The 11,804-nt window shown below is 45.3% G+C and overlaps 1 protein-coding gene across 1 annotated transcript; it reads left to right on the top strand.

Annotated features, from left to right (window-relative positions):
• The first annotated feature begins 2,344 nt into the window (after window positions 1-2,344).
• Window positions 2,345-3,694, top strand: LOC144144985 (scoloptoxin SSD976-like). Its single transcript, XM_077676485.1, has one exon. The coding sequence runs from the start codon at window positions 2,656-2,658 to the stop codon at window positions 3,412-3,414; it is 759 nt and encodes a 252-aa protein (XP_077532611.1). The 5' UTR covers window positions 2,345-2,655; the 3' UTR covers window positions 3,415-3,694.
• Window positions 3,695-11,804: the final 8,110 nt, after the last annotated feature.

Below are 11,804 nucleotides of genomic sequence, written 5' to 3'. Positions count from 1 at the left end.
AAGTCTATATTATATGGCAGACAGGTGATGCAATGTGCAGAAAGACAGACAATTGCCCACTAATGCGCAGCATTCTTACGCCGCTTGTCTTCAGTGTGAGCTTTTATTGCCATATTTGGTCATGAGCAGCCAAAAAATACGTTCAGGTTTAATATGCTGTAGTTTACCTATGGTTTTTGCGCCAACGATGTGCATTTAAACTTACGTGGTTTAAACTCACCAGTTATGCATTGTTGTGCAAATTGAGTGCGTTGCATGGCTGGTACGTTTCTACGATTTTTTATGCGGGTTTCATTCGTTCTTTATCGAGCTGTTTTTATTTTGTCCTTGTTTTTTGGGGGGAGATGTAAAGAGGCATATTTTCTTAATTTAGTAAGATCCCGTTTCTATTTTTTTTTAATTTTGTATTTCTTGTTTTTTTTTAAATATCGTTTGACCGATTATCCCTATTTAGACTCTGATTACGATTAAATGTGCTAAATCTGTCACATGCATTTCAGCGCAAAGGTAATGCGTTCCACTGTTGGTTGTTTTCACGATTTTTTTATTCTTGTTTCCGTAGTCCTTTCGCAGGGTTTTGTCTTACTTTCGTCATTTTCGGGGGAGGTATATAGATTCCTATTTGTGGTTTCGTATGTTCACTTTCATAGTTCTTTTTTCTAATTTCTTGATTGTTGCAGATTTTGTTCCTTGAAATTAGGTACGTGCGGCGATTAGATGTCTTAACTTCACTAATGATTTGCTTCCCTTTGATTCGTTTGCATTACGTCACTTTGTTCTGATTTGCTTTGCTTTGTTTTTATTTTCTTCCAAAGCTCTGCTCTGTTTCTTTGCTTCACTTTGCTTTGTTTCTTTTACTCTGCTATCTTGCTTGGCTGTTCCTTTCTTGCTTGCAATCTCGCTGGCTTGCTTTGCTTTAATATTACTTGCTGCGCTTTGCTTTGCTTGCTTGCTTGCTTGCTTGCTTGCTTGCTTGCTTGCTAGCTTGCTTGCTTGTTTGCTTGCGTGCTTTCGTGCTTGCTTATTTGCTTGCTTGCTTGCTTTTATTCTGCTGTCTTTGCTTTGCTGTACCTCGCTTGCTTGCTTTCTCACTTGCCTGCGAAGTTTCTCTGGCAAAGCAAACTTTTGTTTGCTCAAATTTGCTTGTTTTGCTTACGTTGCTTTGCTTTCCTTTGTCATAATATGCTTGCTCTAATTTGCGGTACTTGCTTAGTTTCTTTCTTAGTTCCTTTCCTTTGCGTTTCTTTGGTTGCTTTGCTATACTTTCTCGTGCTTGCTTATTCGTTTGATCACCCGCCCTTCCCCACATGTTATAAAGCCTACATTTAATGCAATGATCGTTCTGATTTGTCAAGATAACCCTCCGACTTAGATCCCAAAGTGCAACAGGCAAGGAAAGTGCCCACGTAAAACGCCGCCATTAAGCAGTCCTTTACCTCGCCAGTGAAGAACCTTATGCGAGCATGCATATCCGCTAGACATTTGATATCACAGGGTCTTCTGTGATTTGTGAACAAATGACACGCCAACGGGAAAATATGAACCAGAACACACAAATTGCGCGATTTGTTTCGTACAAGTGAAATTTCCGCGTGGCTTTATTGCACTAACAAAGACTGAAAATTTGTATTTCCAAATATACCACTAGAGAGCCATTATCTGCACTGTCCCTATTCTTTGATTTTGCGTGTTCGGGTTCATGTTTTCGTGTTCTCATTTCATTTGTCCGTGACTGTACATGTAGGCATGCCTAATTGCTCACCTACAATAAACATCTGCGCAAGCTTTATTTGTGCGCTTCTGTTTTGTGTAGTAATAATAGAAGTACGCAGTACAGTTGCGAAGCTTGCATAGACACAGCCTGTCGAGTAAAACAAAAAGCTTTGCCCTGGCCTCCTTTATTTGACCCTCACTCGCTTTTCTAGCGTACCATTCCGCGAAGTTCGTGCAGGAAACTTCCAGAAAAACAGCCTAAAGTGAAAGGAGCACGGGCGATAGCTTGAGTAAGATTAGCTGAAGAACCCAGCTGCCCTGCACCTGCTGGCTTTCTTTTTCTTTTCATATTTCTCGGAATTACTAAAACTCCAATTTGGCTCATATTGTTTGCTTGTCCAAGCTTCCTTTTTTGCCTTGGATATGCGTTTTCGTGCTGTTCTTTTTCTCTAGAGAGGAAGTCACGACGCGAACGTCAACTATTCATTGCAACCATCACTGAAAGGTGCAAGCAACTACGAAAGTTCGCCAAAAATGAGCAAAAAAACTGAGTAATGGTGCTACCAGCTACGCAACTTTTCCGTTTGGGTTACCACGCAGTTCGGTGGGTGTTGGGTAGAGCTAACAAGAAATTGGACACTTGTTCTCGCTGGCCTCCAAAGTCTACTTGCATAACTATTCCCTCCACCCGCTAGTTGGGAGGCACTGGAGATATATCCAACAACAGGCACGCATAGCTGTGTCTAAATAGATCTGAAGTGAAGGTCCGAACCTCCACGGACCATTTTTCGCCCACCTATGGTAATTATAGCCGCATTACGCAGCTGTGAAGCTTCTGCAAATCCTCACTGACCTGTGATACTTACCACCAGGAAGGACAACTATTAACTCCAGTCCGCGGAAGTTCGTTCCGATGCTAAAAGATCCACAAGAGCCTGCAAGATGTTCCACAACCGACGGATCAGCCTCCTCCTTCAAGCCGCTCTGCTTCTTTGGCTCCAGGAACTCTCCCTCCAAACATGCCGACCGGAATACCAGAAAGTGAAGAACCATATCGCCTGTCGACCGCAGAACCCCGAGTGTTACATCTTGTCGTCGGGCCTTACGGCAGCCGAGAAGAAGCTCTTGGTGGAACTCCAAAACCGCTTCCGAAGCATGGTAGCCCGTGGATACGTTACAGGCTTCCCTCCTGCTGCGAACATGCAGAAGCTCGTCTGGGACGACAGTCTCGCGGAGGTGGCACAGGCTCATGCCAACCAGTGTCTTATACACCACACCCCTTCGGCCTTGCGTGTGACGACGAGGTTTCGACACACGGGACAGAACCTGGTTGGCTTCAGGAGCATAAAGGCTTGGGCGGCATCGAGCAGAGACATCGATAGGGCCGTGCGTTCCTGGTTCGACGAGCGCAGAAACTATTCGCCTTCTGGACTGAATGAGTTCCACCAGCTGGTCGACGCTCCAGTTGGACACTTCACACAGGTCGTCTGGGCGAGTACTCGGTACGTAGGCTGCGGAAGCACCACCTTCACCGTGAAGAACGCGTCCAAAGGCATGACGAGGTTCTATGTCTGTGACTACGCGGGTCCCGGGAACATTGCGGGCGAGCGCGTGTACCTGCCCGGAAAGCCTTGCAGCCAATGTCCGCGCGGAACTTTCTGCGAGAAGGAAACGGGCCTCTGTGCAGTTGGTCCCATGTAAGGTCTTGAATGTATCTCGCTATTTCGACGGCACATGCTAATCCAAGCACTGGACCTTGATGTGAGACGACGGCTGGTTTGATTAGGGCAGTTGTCTTCGTGATGTAAAAACTTCGCACTTCAGAGATGGCCGTGTTGTGGGCGGAGAAATTGGCAAATATTTGTTTTTCCGGAGTGCCTTCGTTAGACGGCCCACGCTCGTATAGTGAGCCCTAATACATGTACAAGTGTAAGTAGAGCGCTGGTCGATCGGTGATGACCACTGCCTTCACTATTTTAGCCTGTAGGTCGCTGTAAGTGTGGAAATGTGCAGTCGGATGAAATAAAGCCACAGCTTTCTCCTATTTGAGTTTCACTTGTCGCTGAATTATGTCGCTGAGTTTAATTTTTATTTTCCTTCGTCGTTTTTGTTTCACCGTTTCCTCCTCTTCTCCGTGACTGTGACAAGAAGCCTTCGCCAATCTTCCCTCTGTGCTCTATATCCAGACTTAATGTAAACTAACCTTGATGGTGAGACTAGCGGCCTGCCAAGCGACGTCAACCCCCTGCACGTCAAGCTACGTGCCCCGGTTGACGTCGATAGACCTAAAATTTAACGTTAGACCAAACTCAGCGCCATCGCGTTCAGTGACATTTCGTTCCAAATGGGTATACACGACAGGCACTTCGTGTGTAGCCTAGCGCCATGTACTTGTTTGCTCCGAACACTACAATCTAAAAAATATTGTGGCACTTACTAACAGAACCCTAACCAGTTACTTGTTGAAGTATCCACTAGGTACTTAGTGATTTTACTAACTGGCCATGCACAACTGACTAAACATCTACGCGTGACAATGTGGAACAGCTGAGCGCGCAGCACGACATAGACACATTCAACACTAAGACAACACTTAGACGGCAAATAAATTGAGCAAGAAAAACCAAAGGGATGCACGAGGAGGGCGAGTATAACTTAGTTACCTTAGAAATACACCTGATCTTTTTGCTTTTTTCATAGCGAGCAGCAGAAAGCCCTCTCATAGTCAGTGGGCTTGTCGCAAAAAATCAAATATTTTAGCGATAATTTTTGGAATTATGCATTTTAATGTCAGCATATACAAGTCAGAACTTGTATTTGCAAAAACGTTTTAGTCGCGATTTGGAATGGGAAAATTGCTGTAGTTGTCACGTTCAAAAAGTGATTAACTATTTAACTATCAGCACGGTCAGTACTGTTTAGTTACTATCAAAGAACGTTAGTATTAAACAGGCAGCAGTCACTAAGGGCACGGTCTAAACTATAAACAGGAGAATTTAGGTTCCACACTTAGTGGCAGGCCCTACGTACCGTTCTCGGGTAGTAAAGTTCGTAAGAAGTTGGTAAATACGAACCTTTATTAGCGTTTTACTAGCATTTCTGTTAAGCGGGTACAGCTAATCTGTTCAGCAACCGCTAAAACGAAATTTTGCCTGTCGTCCGTCCCTCGTTTTCACAGTTTTTAAAGGGAGTCTGTAACACTTCCGATAGACGAATTCACTCTGTCTTTCGCATCAGGGAACATTGTCAAAGCTATAGTTATCAACAGCACGGAGTGGGACTGCGTGATTTCCTCGTCGCAGCAGAAGAAACCGTATTCCGTTTCTGCTTTGCTTTGTGGCTTTTTTCGGAGGTGGCTATCAAACTCGTGTTTTTTTTTTTTCTGAAACCGAAAGGAAGGGGCCAACAGCAGCTACACCACTGTATTGACGTAATTAGATCGCTCAAAGAAAGCCAAGTCTCGGGAAAGAGAGAAAAATCTTTCGAGTATACGTTTACAAATCATCTTATGGGCATAGAACTTCTTACGAACTTTACTACCCCAGAACGGTACGTAGGGCTGCCACTAAGGTTGGAACCTAAACGCTATCGTTTATAGTTTAGACCGTGCCCTTAATGACTGCCGCTTGTTTGATACTAACATTCACTGATAGTAACAAAATAGTACTGATAGGGCTTATAGTTAACTAGTTAATCACTTGTTGAACATGACAACTACAGCACTTTTCCCACTCCAAATCACGGCTAAAACGGTTTTGCAAATACAAGTGCTGACTTGTATAGGTACTTTGTGACACCCTATCCTAAGTACTGAATGTGTTCGTTGAGTACGCTCTGAAAACATTTTAAGATTTAGAAAAAAAAGTTGAAAAAAGTGTTGTATAGGTACTTTGTGACACCCTATCCTAAGTACTGAATGTGTTCGTTGAGTACGCTCTGAAAACATTTAACATTTATAAAAAAAAGTTGAAAAAAGTGTTGCTAGGGCCCTATAAGGTTGCCAACCGTAGTGTTATGATTTTTGTATACTTGCGATCAGTGGGTCCTCGTGCGCCTGGGTATCGCTTTCCCACGAAGTTTTATGAAGCTCTTACGCTTGAAAAGGGGAAAAGTAAGAAGAGAAAGCTCACATCAGCGATGGATCCTAATGCGGCGAATGTTTGTTCATACATGCCACGCATATATCGCAGCAGACTCTTCGCTCGGCGCAATCGGTTAAGGCGAATTTTCAGACTTACCTAACAAACACTTCCACGTTTTCTAACTGGCACTTCACCTCACGGGCACACCGCTTAATACGAACATCTAACGTACAGAAGAAAGTTGGTTCCAACGCATGCGTTTCACCCGCGGCCAAGCTTCAATTCAAGGCTTAACACGAATTTAAAGTACCTTGAAGCGTCCTTGTAAGTTACTACATAAAAGGGCTCAGTTGCATACTCGAAAAATTTCGGGATCCGTAACTCGCCTAATGCTGCGTCACTTTTTGCGCTGTTTGCGCGGTACAACTTTGTGGGCATATAATAAAAGAAATGAATTATATTTTGAAGCGACTTTCCTGTCTTCCGTTCTTTTTTTTTTTTTTTTTCAGCGGAAAATTTCAGAGATATTTGTATGCAAACACAGATTTCCCCGCTTTCAGATATCCAACTGATTAGTAAAAACTCCAGGGCACTAAAAAGCAATGCGTCGGTAACATTTCCGTAACATTCACCACAGCGATCCATAATGACCCATGGAAGTGACCAAATGTGCAAATTCGACGTATGACGAAACGCCACATACGATTTCGCTAAAACAAAATTGGTACAGCTTGCACTATAGTGGTGCAAGGCTGGAGAAACAGCAGAGCTGGCGGCTCCTCTCCCTTCGATGGAGACCCGGCTGTTGCTCGTCACATGAATTTCCGAAATTGCCGCTGAAAGTTCTCCGTGACTTGCAGGCCCGGGTCGCTTTGTCCGCAGCCTTTCACATGCATCCCAAAGTGGACCGCGTTAGCACGCGCTAGAACGCGTGGCCACTGCCTTCGCGAAGTCGGCGGCTGTGCTCCCCACTTCAGGCGCGAATGCACGTGAACTGGCAAGGAGAACAGCACGCGAGAGGTGATACCACGAGTGCTGGGCATGTTTTAGAAGGTCGAGCTTGCCGACGCCGGGCGCTCCTCATGACGGGCACGCTCACGTGCACTCGGTTTTTTTTTTTGTATTTTCTGCGAATTCCTTACGTGGTGCAAGCTCACGCGCAAACCTGGACGACGCCTGGCGCTTCGCATACTCCAGTCACGTGCCCTCGGCTGGGCTGAGTTTTCCGGTAACGCTACACGGCGGAACTAAAAGCCTAAACAGCTGTGCTGTTAAGCGACTGTGCAAGTGCCTGCCTGTGCAAGTGCAAGTGCAAGTGTCTGTGCGCAGGGACAACACGCAAGGCGTTCAAGGCGTTTTGCATTGCGCAATGTCTCAGCGCAGGGGTCCGAATGCTCAGCCACGTCATTCGCCGAGTCAATTTGATTGGTCATTCGGCAGCATTGTGGTAAAGACACCCTACGGGGACTTCTTAGAGCGCAGAAAATGAATCCAAGGCCAGCGAAAACTGCATAAACATTGGTGCGCTACTGAGAGTGCTAAAACTTCCTTAAAATCGCCCTTTTATTCGGGAACGTTTTTAAGCCAAGTGCATAAGGCAGATTATGTATCGTCATAGACAACTGAGAAGTGATTTAACAAATGTGCAAGTATCGAGAATTATTTACTTATGCACAAGCATTCTTAGACGGCTTGTCTTCAGTGTTTCTTATAGCCTTATTGGGCTATTTTTCCTGTTTTTAGTCTGCGTTGGGCTATATTGCGTGATTTCGCGTTTCTTTTGGTTATTTCTTTACCAGGGATCTACACTTACACTACTGCAACAACCAAGCGTGTTAATTACTTCGGCAATTATACATTTTGGCAAATACAAGGCCTTACACGACTGGTGCTTCTTACAAATATTTTTCGTGTTTCTGTATTGCTTACTTATTTGTCTTCATCACGTCAGAGTGGTGTCTAAAATGAACATTTTTATTGCTCAGTTCATTGGTAATCTTTATTTATTTTTATTTTTATTAAAGTTTCGTGGACAGATAATCTTCTTTACGCTATTTTAATAATCGATTGGGTAAACTACGGCAATTATCAATTTTTGGCAAAAAAAGAAAGCGTCCCACGGTTGGTTGTAGGGTACCCAGAAAAGAATGCGTGCGCATTTATGTCCTGCTGACCATAGAAAGTTCGAGATTTATTTCATGATTATAAAATTGCTCTCTGCCTGTGTTTTCACAAAAAAGAGCTCTAATAACGTTACCAAATATATTTCAGACCTCATAAAAAATATTCAGTTTTGTGCTTTCTGATTCATACTTACACATCGCGTTTCATTTTTTTAATTACTCTAACTTCATTTGGGCGAAGCCTCATGCTATGACGCTATGGATTTTCCTGTATTCAAGGGCGCGGAGTTTGAGTTAAGTGCTTAGCGTAATTTTTGAGGCCCAACAGTTAATGGTTTCCATTTTCCCGTAGGGATGGTATTTGTTCTGGTAGCCTCTATAAATAGCGGTGGCTGTATATGATTGTGTTTTTCATTTTATCTTGAGTTTTCCGGTGTTTGATTGTGAGTTGCCATATTTTATCTCGTTGTTTCATCTTTCCAGCACCGGCGTGACCTCGACAATACCGCCGATATTATGATGCAGCTCAAGAGACAACACACAAAACGAGCTCCGCAAACCATAAAAATCTAGCAAGCAGCACCCAATTCTTGGTTCTTGCGCTGGCTCCCTGATGTTGCATACAGTAGCCACATTGTACCTTTACGCTCTTTAGGCTCTGTTATACGTAGTTGGCCCGGCATCTATAGCTATAAAAATGCAATTCAGTCTGCATTTCAAGCACACGACCGCGTCAGAGGCACGCGCCGCAGTTACGTAAACCAGTCCCAGACACAATGCGAGGGCCGCTTCTCGTTTATCCACAATTTCTAACGTCCTTTCAGCTTTCATCCGAAACCAGAGCCCTGAGCGCTTTCCGCCAGCGCATGAAAAGGGGACGTGCGGGGAATCGAGTTTCGGTCTAAGCGAACTCAACCGAAACAAACAGCGGTTGAAACCGACTCACGAACACACAGTATACTACTGACTCCGTGTGCTTTTGTTCTACGACCGTTACCCACTTTGATGTTCGTTCTCGCGTGTTTTGTGTTTTGTCCCTCTCCTTTCGCCGCCGTTTCAAAACAACGCCGCAACACTGAGGTACACCTCTCCAAGGACGGCCGACCAATTTTCTTTAGGGTCTCTAAAGAGCCGTTTCGGAACTTGCGCTCCGCAATCGTTTCCCGCCGACCGAGCGCCCTTGTCCGGACGACGCTAACAAGCCGTTAATTTTACTTTCGAGAGCACCGCTCGGCGGTAGGTCAGTAGCGTCGACGCGGCTTTCACTGAGCTCGCTCCCGATTCGACGACCGACCACGGCCGAGCAGTAAGCGAAGAATGGACGCGGGAGAGTGAACGTGGTTCGACTGACTGAGACAGAGAGACGCAGGGTGTTGACGCTGTGCCACCGCGTTCCGTAAATGGAGCAAGCTTCGGTTTCAGAAAATTGTTTAGATGGCACCATGCCCCCTACAGGATAACTGAAGTGCTCTTGAGTACACGGGTTTAACTTGTTGCCAGTTTTTGTTTATTAGCTGCAAACAAAAAAAAAATCTAAAGTATCATAAGTTCGCAAACATAGCCTGCTGTTCCATGTAACACTGAACAATTTGCGGATCAAACGCATATGTGAGAATCGACGTAAAGTCAGCGAGGTTTCCGTCGTCATAAATTTCAGTGCTATCTGAACTGCAAAAAAGGAGCTCAAGAAGCACCGTTCTAAATTATTCCACAGGGTGTTGTAGCAAGAGCTCAGGGCCGGACTAACAGTACTTAGGGCCCGGTTGAAAAATAAACAAGGGGGCCCTTTCCCCCCCCCCCCTTCCCCCTCTCGTCATCATTGAGACTTGACGCTTCTTATAATCCGCTACAAGAATATTCGAAGAGTTTAGAAGAATCTTTTTAGAAGAAGCTTCGAAGATTTTATGAACATCGCCTTGAATTTAACTATGAACAGGCATAGACAGCGTTAAGACTGGTTGGTTAGTACTGAAAGAAGTGTAAACTGCGCGAGAAAGCAAGAGGAGATGAAGAAATATATACGACACTTCAAAGTGCCGTCTAAGTGTCACATGTGTTTCTTCCATTCGTGCTAACCTTTAGCGCACGACATATCATATGCGAGCGTTCACGTTTTTCATCGGAAAGAAGCCAGCTCTCTTCAACTCTACGGAAGCTAGACTCTCAGCGGCCGTTCTCCGAGGAGGAAATCCTGGGCCACGGGCATTCTCCGTCATCTACGCACAAGGCAACGAAAACGCTCATGCAGTGTGTTGTCTAAAAACGACGGGCTTGTAGAGAAGACTGGAGGCACAGCTCCACTAGAACAATGAGACGCGGCAATTCCACGGCAGCAGCTTCCGAAGACCTTTCATCTGCGGCGGCATCACCATCCCACCCTGCGTACGTCTGCTACGCATGTGGCCAGTCGCTGAAGCCAACCATCCACACCTTGTATGGGACTGCGTAGGTCTGGTAGGGCCACGTGAGACACATCGGCATGCCTGGGTACTTGCTTACGAGGACTGGATACATCCGAAAGGCCGCATCAGACAGACTTTATCCGCACTGTGGCGGTTCGTTCTTGACTCCTCCATGTTGGGACACTTGAGGCCTTTATCTCCCCTCCCTCCCCTTCCTCATGCGGCCTTGAGCCATCCATGTTCGTCTGTTGTTGTTGCACAGAAGACTGTAGCACAAAAGACTACCCTCTATGAGCTAACTGAATTTTTTTGTCTATAGTGTCTTACCGCAGGGCACACATCTTTACGCTCTGTCCTTACTTTTCCCCTCCTTTTTCTGTTTTCCTCTTTTTCATCATTGTTCCCCTTTCCCACGTGTACGATAGCATACTAGGCCGTAGCCTGGTTAACATTCCTGCCTTTCCTTTACGTTTTTTTTCCTTCCTTACCCTTGTTGCAAGATACATCTTCCCTCGAAAATCAGGAAGCGCATTCGTGAAAAATCGCTCCCTCTATTTCCTACACTAACTCGGCAGCGCACGATTTGGTTGCCTGCGTATGAGCACTTCCCAAAGACAGGTGATCTTTTTTCAGAAACTGCTTGCACATGTTTACAAAAAATACGGTGCCAATCACCTGGCCTTCTCGAAGCATGAACTATTGAAAGGTCTGTTTCAACCAGGGGATACTCCTCAGGAGCTTAAACTTTTTCCGGAAAAACCACAAAGGGTGCTTTTTTTTTTCCAGCCCACGGGGGTGGGAACTAAGCCCGGGGGGCCCTGTTCATTTGAACCCTGTGAACCAGGGATAATCCGCCCCTACAAAGGGTTGAGACGAGAGTGCGTGTGGCATATTTTGTCACTCGTCTCTTTTGGGCGTAGTTCTCGCGATGCTTGTCGTCTTTCATTGCCGCCACGCGTTGTAGTCATGAGTCATAACACATGTCTTTGAGCCAAAATACGTAGCATGCATTTGCGATCTGTACCACATTTCGCTTTTAGCGAAGAAGTTCCTGTTCTGCGCGAGCGACACTTCTTTTTGGCCTGGACATTCTTGTACGCTGCGGGAACTTTTTTTTAGCAATTTTGCTGGCGCGGGTGTTCACGTGCGCGTCGAACGCATCGGTGGCTGCGGCATAAATGAATAAATGAATGAATGACTTACCCTACTTTGGTGCTGCTGTTTCCGTTTCTCGGAGTGCACCCGTCGCCCTTTCGCAGAGCCCTTCTCCAATCCTCCTCCCGGATTACCAGATCGTCGAGAAAGCGCCATACCCAGCTTTCTCGCTCAAAATTACAACCTCTCGGGAACCTAGCAAAACCACTGTACGAAAATGATATTTGGCATAAAGCTAGAAGCCAACGTGAAGACTAAAACGCTAAAAGAAGATTTCAGGTTTCTGAATATTTCTTTGTGTAATTCGCTGTCAAATCTAACTCCCCATG

The sequence above is a fragment of the Haemaphysalis longicornis genome, unplaced genomic scaffold, assembly GCF_048455015.1.
Source record: "Haemaphysalis longicornis isolate Haplotype H1 unplaced genomic scaffold, Haemaphysalis longicornis Haplotype H1 scaffold_7, whole genome shotgun sequence".
NCBI lineage: Eukaryota > Metazoa > Arthropoda > Arachnida > Ixodida > Ixodidae > Haemaphysalis > Haemaphysalis longicornis.
Note: the sequence above shows the minus strand (reverse complement) of the source record. Positions and strands in the feature narration are given on the sequence as shown.